Source organism: Cydia splendana, chromosome 11 (genome assembly GCF_910591565.1).
Source record: "Cydia splendana chromosome 11, ilCydSple1.2, whole genome shotgun sequence".
Classification (NCBI taxonomy): Eukaryota; Metazoa; Arthropoda; class Insecta; order Lepidoptera; family Tortricidae; genus Cydia; species Cydia splendana.
In genome coordinates this window covers 12,342,512-12,359,489 of record NC_085970.1, presented here as the reverse complement: position 1 = coordinate 12,359,489, position 16,978 = coordinate 12,342,512, and the positions used below count along the sequence as shown (strand labels likewise).

The 16,978-nt window shown below is 38.6% G+C and overlaps 1 protein-coding gene across 1 annotated transcript in view; it reads left to right on the top strand.

Moving 5' to 3' along the window:
- The window catches only part of LOC134794892 (head-specific guanylate cyclase), a 123,783-nt gene that overhangs the window by 78,566 nt on the left and 28,239 nt on the right, over positions 1–16,978 (top strand). Inside the window, exon 7 of the mRNA XM_063766731.1 lies at positions 4,446–4,624. Coding sequence (XP_063622801.1) covers positions 4,446–4,624 — 179 coding nt within the window. The remainder of the gene's footprint in view (positions 1–4,445; positions 4,625–16,978) is intronic.

Sequence of the window (16,978 nt, the reverse complement as noted above, 5' to 3'; positions counted from 1 at the left end):
GGTTAGGTTCGTTAGGTAGCTTCAGATGCCCGAAGGGCAAACCGCTCAGAAATAGGAGCCCCGCGTTCGCGGGGCTCCGTCTAGTTAAGTTGCGAAAGAAATGTTTTTTGAAAAGAAACAGTCCGACGAACTCCAGATTTGATGGACACCCCAGCGTTTGTCAGGCAGCGCCACGGGTGTTAAAAATGGGAACTAAAAACTGTCAAAGCGGCGGCTAATGACTCGCTGTATTACATTACGGCTAGCCGTGTTGAAGAACGTATGGCGCCGAATACATTCCGGCGGATTTTCATTCAGCCGCATTCAATGCGGCTAATCGTTAAACCGCCGCATTTCAAAACGCCCCTGTTTTTGAAAACGGCTAGCCGTAATGTAATACGGCGGATTATACGATCCGACTGCGACATATATATATGGATAAATGATTTTATTATTTTTATATCATTTTGATCCATGTTCATTCACTGATATCTATGTGTTAAAATTGTTAAATATGAAACGGTGTCGTCACGCCATCTAGCCGAGGATAGGCTAAAGGTGTGTGCGCCACCTATTCGAGAATGACTTTTACTGGAATTCCGAGGCACGTTTTTTCCTTAGACTTTATTCGTCTTATACGAAGTTACATATGTCTTTGATACATACGAATAAATTGTTAAATTACAATCAACCTCCTTGGTCACTTTTTCTTTTGTATATGACATACTCGTACCTACATTGTAAATCAAACAGTTTATCAACAATAGTTTATTTACTACTCTGTCGAATTGAGTTTCTTTGTGATAATATTTCATTGGTGTTATTTGTTATTCGGGTCGTTATTTATTTGCACTTGGGAGTTTCTGCCGAGGTATTCGGGGAAGAAAATAGTATCGAGGTCACAGTAGGCAAACATCGTAAACCATTCGGAAAAAGTATCCCTTAGTTCCCAATATAAAGATGTGCTTAATTTTATGAGGGTAGTGAATGAGAAACGTGATGAATAAAATAGTGATGAAAGTCGGAGATGAAATATTTATTTGAAGAAGCTTAGCGGTGAATGTGTTAGACTGAAAAACTTAAATTTGTGTGGTTTTATACAAAATATTTTCTACGAATACCACGAGTAAAGTGTGAACAAGAAATTTACCAATTCTTTTACGTTGTATAATTGCCTCAGTGATTAACTTCATACCTACTCTTAACATATATCGTATCTCGGAGTCTTTCACTAGGGCTGGAATTCTGACCACCACCAATCAGTAATGGTTCAATATTACTTGAAAAACAAAATATACCGTAAAATATATTATTTGATAATATTAAACACAAAACTGGAGCATAACTACCCACAGGAAAGCAAAATAGGACCATTTAACGGTATAGAAAAATGTTACGTACAATAATATTTTTTGTCAGATCCTAATTCCTAGTACTTAGCGTAGACAGACTCTATTGCTGTTTGTTTTCCAATTCACCTGTTTGTTTTTATACATAATGATAAATAGGCATAGATAAATCCGATGAGAACGATCCACACAAAATACTACATGAATTGCCTCATCCTGGTTTTGCGCAATTAATTTTATGTATTCCCTATCCATTTTGGTTTATTTAGGTATGTCTCATCTATTTTACGCCGCATTATCTAGTCTTATTTTCCAAACCTCACGTAACACTCATGTTGTACATTTGAATTTGAGCGTTAAGTTATAGTGGGTGAGATTGATTTTGAAATGTCAACGTAGCGCAAGATGCGAGGTTGGAAAAGTTACGTGAGTACGTACATCATCTGTGATATTGCCCCCTTAACGGCCGGATTTAGGTGGACTTTAATTATTTATGGGCGGTGGATTAAGTGCAAACCATAGGTTTACTTTTTATATTGATAATTAGACTACAGTTTATATAAATGCTCATGGATGTATAAAAAATACAGGAGTAAAACAGCAAAATAACCTCATATTATGTGTGCGTATTTCGACCAACCCATTTTACCTACCACAAACGTGAAAAACGCAATAATTATTGCTTACATTTTTAATTTAACGACCAATGGGATACATATGACCAAAGACATATGTAACTCCGTATAAGATGAATAAAGTCTAAGGAAAAAACGTGCCTCGGAAGTCAAGAAAAAGTCATTCTCGGACAGGTAGCGCATACACCTTTGGCCTATCCTCGGCTAGATGGCGTGACGACACCGTTTCATATTTAACAATTTTAACACATAGGTATCAGTTAATGAACATGGGTCAAAATGATATAAAAATAATAAAATTATTTATCCATATATATGAATTTTTTGATAGTTTTATACGTTTTTATTTTGAGTTTTGGTCGTGTGTCGATGGATGGCAGTAAATTTACTGTGACTACAAAATTTACTATGACAGGACCCCTCTATACTATCTATTCTCTTTGCTATGACTATGACCGAGCGATGAAATTTAGGTTAACTTTAACTTTAACTTTCATATTATTAAGACCTTTAGCTTTATTTTTGTAACACGAAGGCCCAGGGCCCAAGAGCAATCCAATGTAGCTTCCTATAATAAAAAAGAGGTTAAAAGGGTTGTTTTTAAATTAGCCTAGTTAATTAGGTGAATTAAAAACAGAGGGGAGCGAAAATAACTTTTATATTCTGGAACATTTTTTAAGAAAAGGTTTACGAAAAAGGGGTCTATATCCAGTTGGGGGGAAGTTATTTTATTAATGGATTTGCTTTCGTTTAAGTAAAAAGAATAGATAGTATAGAGGGGTCCTGTCATTGTCAATTTTGTAGTCACGGTACATTTACTGCCATCTATCGACACACGATTAAAACTTAAAATAAAATTGAAAATGTATAAAATAATCAAAATATGTTTACGGATAAATGATTCTTAATTTTTATTGTTCCATACTGACCCATGTTCTTTCACTGATTCCATTAATAAAATTACTTTACCAGCAATTGGATATAGAACCCTTTTTCGTAAATCTTTTCTAGTTTAAAAATCCAGCGAGTAAATGCCACCAGCGTCTTTCGTACTATGCCGCAGGGGCCATTTTTAGGGTTCCGTACCCAAAGGGTAAAACGGGACCCTATTACTAAGACTTCGCTGTCCGTCCGTCCGTCCGTCCGTCCGTCCGTCCGTCCGCCCGTCCGTCCGTCCGTCCGTCCGTCTGTCACCAGGCTGTATCTCACGAACCGTGATAGCTAGACAGTTAAAATTTTCACAGATGATGTATTTCTGTTGCCGCTATAACAACAAATACTAAAAACAGTATAAAATAAAGATTTAAATAGGGCTCCCATACAACAAACGTGATTTTTGACCAAAGTTAAGCAACGTCGGGAGTGGTCAGTACTTGGATGGGTGACCGTTTTTTTTTTTTGTTTTTTTTTTCGTTTTTTTTGCATTATGGTACGGAACCCTTCGTGCGCGAGTCCGACTCGCACTTGCCCGGTTTTTTAGATCTATTTTAGTTTTCTATTAGATTTAACTTAGTCATATATAAATTTATATCCATGCTACAATTTTTAAAAACTATTTCACAACGTTTAACTACCACTAGAGGTACATTTCCGACAACATTCAGTTGTTGTATTCATTAATGAGGACCACAAAATAGCAGTATTTTTACCACTTCCGTCAGATGTCCTATTTTGTTGTTAGACACATCCGACCTTCAGGTTCTGAGGAAGTTATAGGCAAGAACTAATGAGACCTCTTTGTGCAGGGTCGTGGAAATGTTTTGATGTTAGCCACGGCTGAATGGAGATACAGTTGTTCAAACTAGGAAATAAAATAGAAGCAGAAAAGTAATGGTATGCAGTGTTCAGGTTATAATCACGTTAGATGTTTATAATAAAATGTGTTTGTATTTCAAAAATAATTAATGTTATAGTCGGATTGCGAAAAGAAGATGATACTTATAATATTAAGTGGCTCGGAAATGACTTAGCATCTCAGCTGATGAGCTAAGGGACTACTGGGAATTCCGTTTTATTTATAACAACAGTTAACCGTAGCTTGTTTTCATCATTTTAGTCTCTATACAACAATCTAAGTCTTTATGCGTCACTTACGTAGGTACATTATACTTTCTTTTAATTATCATTTAATTTTCAACTTTTATTCAAAAGGTATTAGTTATAGGTAGATGTGCAACAATTTAAGCACATTCGTAAGTGAAACAAAGAACCGTAAATGATTTACAAATAATCGATGATCGGTTAAAGTTTATACAAAAATATTAATCGTTTAATGTGTAGGTAATTATAACGCGTTGATTTACTTATTTTTAACACCTTTAACGTCTGAGTACGATAAAGATTCTGACCGAATTTTTAATAATGTTTTTCGAGAACGATTTTTTTTGCTCTATACAGCACAAACAAGGTTTGGACCCACGATTTTTGACCACCACACACACATATGAAAGGTCCATTCTTAACTGCTTGCTTTCATCCACAGGCTCAGGATTCATGCGTCTATTCGGCACGGAGCTCGCGTCGCGTGGGTCCAGTCTAAACACATACTTCAGACTCTTGCGGCCCCGTGGAGTCCATCTAGACTTCCGCGAAATTCTGAAGCGTGTTAATACACCCTTCATGTTCGCGATCAACATTCCTGGCGCGGTGACTGCTGCTGAGGTAAGTGCTAGCTGGGGCACCATGATGTCCTTATTGCGATTCTGTTTATGACCTAAACTGAATTGCTAAGGGACGGAGTTATACGACTTATATAGCTCCGTCCTTTAGCAATTCAGTTTAGGTCCTAAACAGAATCGCAATAGGGTCATTCTCGCATTTCGTGCAAATCGGTATTATTTGCAATTTACCAAAAATGTGTTGGTGTTTTCGAATACCTGTCAATGCAAGGTTGTAACATAGGACCTAAAGTATATGGGCCCGCCATGAACAATTCTAAAAAGGTGGTTATTTTCTTTATATTTACAATTAACCCCCACTATTTTCATTCCTCTCTGCACGTATCGCGTGAAGCTATACTTTGACCTCCATTTGAACCTTAAGATACTAAAAATAGAAAACTTCTTTTTGGTTCAGTAAACAAGTAATTTAGTTATGTTTTATATCGTATAATATTATACTCTAAGAAATTAACAATAAAACTATACAGCCTTATAAGTGTATGGTCCAAGCATTTTCTTCATTACCGGCGCGAGAAATGGATTAGCTATATTTTGCTATATAGCAAGGGTATATAGCACTTCCCGCGGATACAACACATTGTTCGTTAGTCAGTTGGCCGCGTGCTACCGCAGCGGTCGTCCGTATGTTACTTTTGACGAAAATACCTACGTTCTCTCGTGTCGGGAAGGAGTGTGGTTCAGATAAATCTTCATCGCCATCTAGTGATTTATACAGTAAGTACCAATTGTACATTATTAACATTATACCTAATTGATGTGTTTTAGGGTTGCCTTTCGGGTGGCTTATTCTGCGAAATCAAGGTCTGATATCAACCGACCTAGGCGACGAAAACCTCCAAAACTTCATTCATATCTGTTTCATTCATTTCTTTTCCTTCCAATTTTGCCAGGGAAGGTAATGAACGAATTTAGAAGGTAATGATAATGTATTAGAGGCAGTGCATTTAATGGAAAGAGGGTTAAGTTATTATAAATAGTATGTTGGTATAAGCATTTAAAACTGTATGTAATAATATATAGGGGAGCCCAACTGGTGATTTATGGATCTAACTAGAGCGCAGTAGATTAACATAACCTGCCGCTCTACATACAATACCAGACCGCACTCAAGGACTGTGCTGAGAAATTTGACACGTTACTAAGAGACTAAGTGAGTTGGAATTGGAATCATCAGGTACCTGTCGACGATAAGGTAGAGAACGGGGCAAATGTTTGGAATAAAAGGCAGAAACTACATGAACATAAACACAGGCCGATAAGTAATAATAGTGCCTCCGCTGTCAAAAGCGACAATTCCCAACCCGTGCGTGATAAATCTCAGAAAACTGATACCAGCAGTAAAAAACGGTGTAAACCTCTCAGGGCGATGGAGCATCGCAAGTTCATCCATCTGTGGAATATAGCTTGACAATCGGAGGACATACGGGCATATCTGCTGTTATTCATGGTGCACTGTCGACGAACTTAAGCTCAAAGGGGACTCCAAGACTTTCAAAATAGGAGTACCCTCGACAATGTATGAATCCTGTTTATTTCCAACTATGTAGCCCGATAATCGTGGTCATTTCGTAAATCCAACGTCAATGGGAGTCAGACAAAAACCAACCAGTAATACTTAGTTCGGAATCCTGATTCGAAACCTTCACTGGATCTAATTCACCAAAATGTAAGGGGTCTTAACACCAAAGTAAGTTTTTCGGGCTTCTATGCTGTTGGTCCAGACTACTTAGGTACCTGCATAAGGGGTCTTAACGCAAAAGTAAGTTTTTCGGGCTTCTATGCTGTTGGTCCAGACTACGTAGGTACCTGCATATATCTTAAAGGGGTGTTTAGAGCATTAGAATGGTCCAATACACTTCATGCTTAATCTGGTACATACTCTCCACAAGTACATATCCTCACCATTGGAAGATTTCACGGGTAAGACCGATCCCAAAGTCAAGGTATTCTTTTCGTTCAGCTTTAGCAAAGCTGTTTGAGTCCATACTCCATGGCACGTTGTCGAAACAAGTGAAACCATTATTCCTGTGCAACACTCCGCATGGTTTCAGAGCGAAACGGTCTGTGGAAACTAACCTGACCTTGGTTTACACCATCTCAGAGCATCTGGATATGGGTATCCTGGTAGACGTCCTGTATTATGATTTCCGAAAAGCCTTCAATCGTATGGATAACGATGTATTCCTACACAAACTAGACGCTATTGGGTTCAATCCACATTTGCTTAACATTTTTGCCAGTTATCTGCGTGATCAACCGCAGTACGCAACGACCAGCATGGCCACTTCGTACCAGATCCGTACCATACTCGTTCTGGTGACAGCCAAGATTCAATCTTGGGGCCTTTCCTATTTGGAATAATGGTCAATGACCTGCTCTCGGTTATCCATAACGCTCGTTGTCTACTCTACGCCTACGATCTTAAATTGGTATATTGAGTTAAGAAGGAGGAGGATTGTAAGTTGCTGCAGGAGGATGTTTCATCTCTGTTCCAATGGAGTCGGGATAACAAACTGACTTTCAATGCGGCTAAGTGTCAAGTGTGTAGTTTTAATCGAGCCCTATTTCCTACACATGCTCAATATTTTCTTGGACCTGAGCCAATAGACTCTTGGGTCAATAGACTCTTGTAATAACAAGAGTCGTCTCAGTAAAGGATCTTGTGGTCATATTCGATACGCGGCTAACATTTCACGACCACATCAAAGCACTTGCCACTGTAGATTCAGTAGATTAGGCTTTGTCACTCGCAACGTCAGAGAATTCCATTTCCCTTGCCCCATAAAAGTTTTTTACAATGTTCTGGTTAGAAGCAAGTTGGAGGCGTCCTGGATAGCCTGGATCCCTTACGAGTCAACGTACATTCTACTATTGGAAAAGGTCAAAAGAATTTCCTTAGGATGTATTACCAAAAGATATTTATTTTAGTAACCCTGGGCTTCATGTTTTTGGAGGTGAGGCACAACTTAAGCCTACTACTTTTAGCTTGTTGGGCTTTTCGTGGAGACTCTGACTGCCTTGAACTAGTAGAGAGGCTTGTAAGACTTTTTGTACCGGACATTAGAAATATAACCCTTGCTTGAGATTTTGCGAGTTTATGGAGCTGCGGTGGATGGATTGGCAGTCGAGTGTATTTGGATGTTAATTTTAAATTAAAGTATGTAGTGTCTCAGTGTGTTGGTGATAAGACTGATGTAGTGCTGTGTAAACATTAAATAAATAAACAATACGAAATACGTCTTCAATTACGTAAATTGTGCTTGACAATCGCTACAAGCTAGGTGGTAAATCATAAGTCGCGAATGTCAAGCCGGAATATTTGTTAAGTCGGCTTGATCGTCTGCACAGCGCTTGAGACACGTGATTTTAATGTTGTTAATTATATTAATGGTGTTAATTTTCGTTAAATAAAGTTTTTTTATTGCGATTTCATAAGTTTGTTTCATTACCGTCCACTGATAAAATTACCATCCATGCCCATTTCATTACCAGCGCGTAGTTCATTACCACCAGTCTTATTAAATGAAAAGTAATAAGGTTACGAAGGTGCCTTTAGCATAAAAGTGTCAATAAATGAATCCACAATGCATGAAAACCCAAAAATTTACCATTTAAAAGAAAATTTACAAATCGAGAGAACATCACCGATTTGCACGAAATGAGAGAACGACCCAATAAGGGCATCTTGGTAACTTGGTAAGGCCCCTGATTTCATTATATTACTGGCGGTTCCTGACTACTGTAAGCTTGTGGACCTCATCTTTCTTCGTATCTTTTAAGTTCGGGTTTAACATTCCTAATGTCTTCTCTGCTACTGCAGCATAACTTACTTACCTACTTACTAGTTTGGCGCGATGACCCAAAATGAGTCTTGGCCTCCAACACAAAAACACGTCATTTTACCCGGTCCTGCGCGGATTCACGCCAGTTTTCACTGTCGCCGAGCTCCCGGAGATCTGCCACCACTCGATCCGCCCACCGATATTTAGGACGACCATTACTGATTAGGACTGCAAGCATTAGTATAATTTATTTCTACAAGACCGGTTACCTAACTTCTAAGGTTAGCATATCTTACAACGTGTCGCGCTTTAAATATCAAATCGCGAGTGTCTGTCCTTCTTGCCCGCAAGATATGCTAGTCGTACTGCTACTGTTAACGCGTATTCTGAAGTACAATAATCCGCTTTTCATGTTCGTGATCACTATTTTTAGTGCATTATCTGATGCATCCTATCACAGTCTTAAGGAGCCCACAGGTTACCAGTTCGCCGGACGATCAGCCTGTCAGTTAAACGTAAAAAGTGACAGTTCCGAACAACTGACAGGCTGATATCGTCAGGCGAACTGGTAATCTGTGGGCCCCTTTACGCGAGACTTTGGTCAGTGCGCGTGGCCTTTAATGATTATGTTTATGTATATAAAATAGTGTGGGACAGGTACAATTTAGTGGTGTGAACAGCGGATTATACTTGAAGTCTAAGGGATTTCGTGGGTGGTTGAAACTTTGTTAACGCATCAAATGTGACTCTAACGCAACGAATTGAGGCTTAGCTTTTATAGTGCGACATAAAATAGTAGAAATTAAAATGGAACTAATAAATTTCCATACTAAGTTGTTGCCATGTTTAAGCACTTTACGTCAAAAATATGACAGTTACGTAGGAAGTGGCGCCCTCAATAATTTTCTACAATTTCTTGTCGGACTATAAGTGTGTCAATCTATGTTTTAATCAACATTTCCGTCGCTCGGTTTATACACCGCAACCTATAGCTTGAATAGCTACCGCTCGACTTCGAAACAGGAAAACAACTTCGTGTTTACCAGTTATTAAACGTTTATTGGATTTAACTTTGACTAAAAACGGAACAATGTTCAAGCGAATGTTATTTGAATAAAAGTGAACCGATTTATGTTTTAATTCATTTCACAGCAAAAACATAATGCTATTAGAAAAAAATTAAACGTCCTGAAATAAAAAAAAACTCTAATTCGCTATTTTTTAGGGTTCCGTACCTCAAAAGGAAAAAACGGAACCCTTATAGCTTATAGGATCACTCGTGCTTCTGTCTGTCTGTCTGTCCGTCCGTCTGTCACAGCCTATTTTCTCGAAAACTACTGGACCAATTAAGTTGAAATTTGGTACACATATGTAAATTAGTGACCCAAAGACGGACATGTAACGTAAATAAATGAATTTTAAACATGGGGCCACTTGTGGGGGGTAAATGAGAAAATTAATAAATAAAGTTTTCCAAACTATATAGTGTTATAATTATGTCAAATGAATGAGCTTATTTTGAGAATTTCAAATATATATTTTTTTATAATTTTAAAATAAATAGGTTAGAAGTTATTTAAGAAAATAGGCAAAAAATTACCATTCCCCCTTATCTCCGAAACTACTGGGACAAAAATTTTGAAAAACATACACAACATAATTATTTACCCATAGATGTCAGGAAAACCTATTAGAAATGTGCAGTCAAGCGTGAGTCGGACTTAATGTATGGAACCCTTGGAACGCGAGTCCGACTCGCACTTGGCCGGTTTTTTTTTAAAGTGAATATAGGTACTACGTACTTAGCTATTTTAATGGGCAGCGTTTGGCAAACTAACGTAATATCTTTTCTTTCAAAATACTGTAGAGTTTTAAAGTGAAGGCTTTGTAACCAGTGAGTTACAAACGTGATTCTCACAATAGGGCTTATAATAGTGTTGTAAATAACGCTTATTTCGAGGCTTAAAGACTCGAACCCTTAAGACTATCGAGGCTTAACGCCTCAAAGGCGGCAAAGACGATTTCTTACATCCATACGCGTAAAATAAATAAATACAATTCTCAAATATAGTCGAGTCTTAAGGGCTCGAGTCTTTAATTCTAAAAATAAGCGTAATTCACAACACTGGCTCAAAACCATTATTTTTTTCTGAACGTACGAGTACATATATGGGGATCAAATTAGTAGCTCTTAAGGTCCTCTGTCATTGACCTTCGTTATTATTAATAATAATTGTCCGTGTTCTATTTCCTCGACCCAATTAAGAGAAGTGGCTACAACTTAAGAGACTTTAAGATACACATAGCCTTTGCGGCCGAATGTTGAAGTGGCTGGATTACAATGAATCTCTTAAAAGGTCTATTAATAACAGAGATGCAGACTATGTGTATCTTTGGGTTTAACTAAAAATAATGATTGTATACCTATTATGCTATGTAGTTATTTGTATCTCCTTGGATATCACGGGCCTATAATCCCGGCTTTTTGATAGGCTTGCGTGGGGACACAGATCCAACACGTAGAGGCCCCTTGGAGAGCTTTTATGTCATGTAGAACGCCTGCTGGAACCCGTTCACAGGTGCTACAATAGACACCCATGAACCGGTCTCAGCAGGCATTGGGACTATTGTAGAAAAAGAGAACAGTATACCGGTCTATGGATTGAAGTTTGGGTGGACTATGAGACTGGGTTATTACAAAGACGTACGGACACCTGCCATAACAATGTTTACACAAGTTATCGAGGCAGGTGGTGACTTGCCGCGCACTAGATGGGCCCCTGAAACTGCCGTCGCCAAGACGACCAGGAGCAACATCGGTGTGAGCGGCTCAGGGGTGTCGAGAGGTGTGCGCCGCTTTCTACCCAGTGGCTGTTAGCAGCCACTGTGCCAACTCGCGTCTTATGCATCTTTCACTTCCACCCCTGGAGCATATAGCTCTAACGACTCCTCTCTGGACGGCCAATTAAGGCAAGCCAGAGCTGAGAGTCCTGCGGGTCCCCTTGGGGTCCACTCCGACCGACGAAGACACGCCGGAGACGGAGACCCTGACCGACTCTCGGGAGCACTCGGGTCCGTGGGGTCGTTACTTCCCAACAGCTCGCCACAAGCTGCCCTGCGGGCAGTTATTCTTAAGGAAAATAAATATTGGCTAAGTCTGGTGAGAAAGAGTTCGCCTAGCAGTGGGTCACTTTGAGGCGAATAAAAAGTCTGTCTTGGACTACGCTCTGGATCGTACGATCAAACCATAATTATGTTACAAGTAAAGAAAATCTTAATAGAAAAGGGCGTTTGCCTGCTTCAAAACTGTCCTACAATTGATGAACTTTAAATTTTTCTTTAAATATAATCCCAAATAGCTTACCTACTACTTAAGTACCTACATTGAGTTGATTAATAACGAGGGAACTTAAACATAACGCCTGGAAAGAGACTATTTGGCCCAAATAAAGGTATTCATGGACATATGCAATGTGTTCTCCGTTTACCTCAATCTTACGTTTTGTGCTGTTGGACATGACTTTGGTCTTTGACATATTCATCTTGATCGAGGCTTGCGTTGCTAAGGTCTTCTAGCATAAGATGTAGCTCGGATGCCGTTGAGGAAAAAAGGACTATATCATCGGCGAAGCGAAGGTTAGTTAACCTTTTTTCGCCGACAACCAGCGCCGACGCCTTGTCTCCCCAACGCGGCGCAAGCTTCCGGAAGACATGTTCCAATGTGCTGGTGAAAAGTTTCGGCGATAGCGGATCTCCTTGTTTAACTCCCCTTTGTACTTCGAAGGACGGGCCAGAAGACTGTAATTTTATGGCGGCTGTACTATGTTTATATACAGTGCTTAGAAGTTGGATGTAATTAGGGGCTATTTCTTGATGATGTAAAGCTGTGAAGATGGCATGGTGCGATATGCTGTCAAACGCTTTGGAATAATCTACTGTCGCAAATAGTTTATATTTATATATACCTACATTTTCCAAAATATTCAAAAGCTAGATGCAATTGTCACACCCTTACTAATAAAATATCAAACCGTTTCGGTTTTACACAGTTTACACGCAACCCTTTCGGCGAATATATAATAAATAAAATTTCCATAACAACGTCAAATCAGACGGGCAGAAATTATCGCAAAACAAGATTCACGTCATGTTCTTCGTAACAAACAGATAATGCCGTTGACAAAGATTGTATAAAATAATATTAGGGCAGATTTGCCACATTTATCATTTAAGGATGACAGAGGTGACCGACACTTCGGTTTCTGTGATGGGTGATCGGTGATTACGTGACGCTTTCTATAGGAACGGCGTTTCGGACGCCATAGCCTGGATCCGGACCATTCTTGCGTGCGTCATCCTTTAAAGTTTAAAGGATGACGCACAAATTCACGGAGAAGTGGGGAGCGTTAATGGCATCTGCCGCAATATTGGTCGAGTATTTTAGAACTGTTAAACGTTCTTATAAAATTTTCATGACCATTGGCACCTTTTCACACGCACAGGATGCTCAGTAGTGGGAAATGGTGAATAATTTAGATTTTGTAAACAAAATATTTCCTTAAATATTTTCTTCGAAACTTGCTAAGCAAAATATATTTTTCCGTGGGCTAAGGACATGCCCGGGTGGTTTTAATGGTTGGCGATCTTAACTAGCCACATTCGTTTAAGTAGTTATAGTCTAACGTACGCCATAGTAAATGTATGACGAACTTGATCTTAGAAATCGGACAGGCTTTACCTTCATTTAAGCGTTCTAAGATCAAATTAAATAATGCCACTTCGTCCTCGGCATACCTTACTTTTAAATGTTAAAAAATTTAACCACGTTACTTAACGCGCGAATCGTGGCACCGGCCTTCACGCGTGCTATATCTGTGAACGTGTGTTTTTCGTGACGTATCTGCTTGTGTAATCCGTGTAAAGGGTCCGAACCGAGATGAGCTCGTTACACGAGATTTGCTGGGGAATGTAAATAAATAGTGAGCCCGTAATATTTGCCCGTCTCTTAACTATGTTTGGGCAAGGCATTGAGCTCCAGGCTAGAAGGTTGGATCAGGTTAAGCTGAATTTAGTTACGAGTGGGCAAACAGCGTTAGGTAACGATGGCTTTTATAGAAAGTTCCTTATACATGTGGATGGTAAATATTTGGGTACTTAAGGCGTATGTGTTGTGGAATACCTACTTATTCGTTCTTGAGAGATTAAGGTTCTTTACCACTAAAGAACCTTAATCTCTCAAGAACTATCTCTCTCTTAGGTATGTATTTATCTATATAAGTATGTATATCGTCGCCTAGCACCCATAGTACAACCTTTGCTTAGTTTGGGGCTAGGTTGATCTGTGTAAGATGTCCCCTAATAAAAAAAAAATCGGGCAAGTGCGAGTCGGACTCGCGCACGAAGGGTTCCGTACCATATAAAAAAAAAACAAAAAAAAAAGCAAAAAAAAACGGTCACCCATCCAAGTACTGACCACTCCCGACGTTGCTTAACTTTGGTCAAAAATCACGTTTGTTGTATGGGAGCCCCATTTAAATCTTTATTTTATTCTGGGTTTAGTATTTGTTGTTATAGCGGCAACAGAAATACATCATCTGTGAAAATTTCAACTGTCTAGCTATCACGGTTCGTGAGATACAGCCTGGTGACAGACGGACGGACGGACGGACGGACGGACGGACGGACGGACGGACAGCGAAGTCTTAGTAATAGGGTCCCGTTTTACCCTTTGGGTACGGAACGTTACTTAACGCGCGAATCGTGGCACCGGCCTTCACGCGTGCTATATCTGTGAACGTGTGTTTTTCGTGACGTATCTGCTTGTGTAATCCGTGTAAAGGGTCCGAACCGAGATGAGCTCGTTACACGAGATTTGCTGGGGAATATAAATAAATAGTGAGCCCGTAATATTTGCCCGTCTCTTAACTATGTTTGGGCAAGGCATTGAGCTCCAGGCGAAAAGGTTGGATCAGGTTAAGCTGAATTTAGTTACGAGTGGGCAAACAGCGTTAGGTAACGATGGCTTTTATAGAAAGTTCCTTATACATGTGGATGGTAAATATTTGGGTACTTAAGGCGTATGTGTTGTGGAATACCTACTTATTCGTTCTTGAGAGATTAAGGTTCTTTACCACTAAAGAACCTTAATCTCTCAAGAACTATCTCTCTCTTAGGTATGTATTTATCTATATAAGTATGTATATCGTCGCCTAGCACCCATAGTACAACCTTTGCTTAGTTTGGGGCTAGGTTGATCTGTGTAAGATGTCCCCTAATAAAAAAAAAAATCGGGCAAGTGCGAGTCGGACTCGCGCACGAAGGGTTCCGTACCATATAAAAAAAAAAACAAAAAAAAAGCAAAAAAAAACGGTCACCCATCCAAGTACTGACCACTCCCGACGTTGCTTAACTTTGGTCAAAAATCACGTTTGTTGTATGGGAGCCCCATTTAAATCTTTATTTTATTCTGGGTTTAGTATTTGTTGTTATAGCGGCAACAGAAATACATCATCTGTGAAAATTTCAACTGTCTAGCTATCACGGTTCGTGAGATACAGCCTGGTGACAGACGGACGGACGGACGGACAGCGAAGTCTTAGTAATAGGGTCCCGTTTTACCCTTTGGGTACGGAACCCTAAAAAGAGGCTTAGGCCCTCGCTATCGAAGGTACTCGTATCGTATCTACTCAAATTAAATTTTCTCTTGTCTATTTTCTGTTCCCGAAAGGAGTTAGAACATTAGTGAAACAAATGCCTAGAGTTCGGTAGGTAACTCGAAAGTTTTCGGTGTTAGTCACAATCAGAAGTTAAGTTTCAGTATTGTTAACTTCTAACCAGACAATTTTTGTTTTTCTTTCCATGATCACCCTTTGAAAGTAGACCAAACGACCAAAGCATACATCTAAGGTAAATTTTAATAATCCCTAGTATGTCTGTATTGATTTCTTTGGAATAGAATACACAATCAAGTGGGACACTTGAATCTTCATTGACGTGTTGTTACTTGTTATGAAAACAGCGTGAGGCCTACACAAAAGGCCTCGCGAGCCCTCAGCGTCGCAGACTACAAAGAAAGGGTAGAAAGGGGTAGCAAGTGCCGTTATAAAAGAAACTGTCCATGTCCTATTTGTGAAAGGAAATATGAGCGGTTTTTTGCCTATACTATTGTAGGGTAAAGGGTTCTTAAGTTTCCTTGGTTAATATTTGGTTCGTAGTATACATATAGCTTGTATAAGTTTGTAAAAAGTGGTTACTTAATAATAAAAGATGAAGAAGGATTCAGTGAAATTTGCTTACCAGAATCATCGTAAAAAGTGGTTAATCGTCAAATTAACAAATTCATCATAAAAATACATTGGGACGCTTCAGTATCTAACTAAAACGGTAAATTTCGTTTCATGTAATTTATTTGACAGATGCAACTTACAAATTTAATAAAATTTTGTTTACTGTTGCCAAAGTAAAAAGTACTTCTAGTCTAGATGTTTGCATTTTTCAAAATTAACCCGTATTTGCAGTTACCCCATTACTTCTTATTTATTTTCGTGGCGCCTCAAGTTTTGGTCTAGCTAACTTACAAAATTTGATATAAGTATATGCTTATTATTTACATATAGTATGTGTTAGTTTTTCTAGCTTGTTCGCTTCCTTCATACGGCCTTAAATCTTGATATAAGATTCATTACTTATTTCACTTGAATGCAAGGACTAGCGAATTGGCGACGAAACGTGACCGAAATTTACAAAATAAAAATTGATACAATAATGCCGAAATGTAAGAGGATTCGTAATACAAATATAACACATACAACTTTGGTGAGTTGAAATATACGTGTATTAAATATACGCCTAAAGTATACGTTTAGTACAAATTGATTATAGTTAAATATGATGGCGGCAGCTTTCATGAGCCTGGTAAACTTTTCATACCTACAAAGAAATTGGTAATCGGCCAAGTTTAACAAGAAATGTGTATTTTGTTACATTAAAAAGTTTATAAGTCATCACCCTTCCATTTTGATTTTACCGTAGTTGGGTAAAAAAAGAAACGATAAAGCAACGCGGCGTGGCCCATAAATGTGTACAAATCAATCGTAGTGACTATGTATATATGTGTACAAATCGATCGTAGTGACTAGGTATATACTCTATTTGATAATAGCAGGTGTGTAAGCCGTGTAACAAGAGAAATCGAATTATCCTGACGACAGTAAGTTTATACACAGTACATACAAATCGATCATATATGTAGTAGCAATATTACTTAATGTTTAAGTTTCGTTTGCGTTACATAATTGCATGTAATATACATTACATATTACATTTAATAGATACAAAAATAATCAACAAAGTAACAAATGTTCGTGAATCGTGATTCGTTTTATATCTTTCGATAGTAAATATGACGTCAATCAATATTGAAATTACTGTAGGTGAATGTAAGATTAAACAACGTGACATTTCAACAGTAAATTTGGTAAATGACTGAAGATTTTTTTTTTACTTGAAATTTCCGCGTATATTATAACTCGATATTAAACTTTCGTGAGACA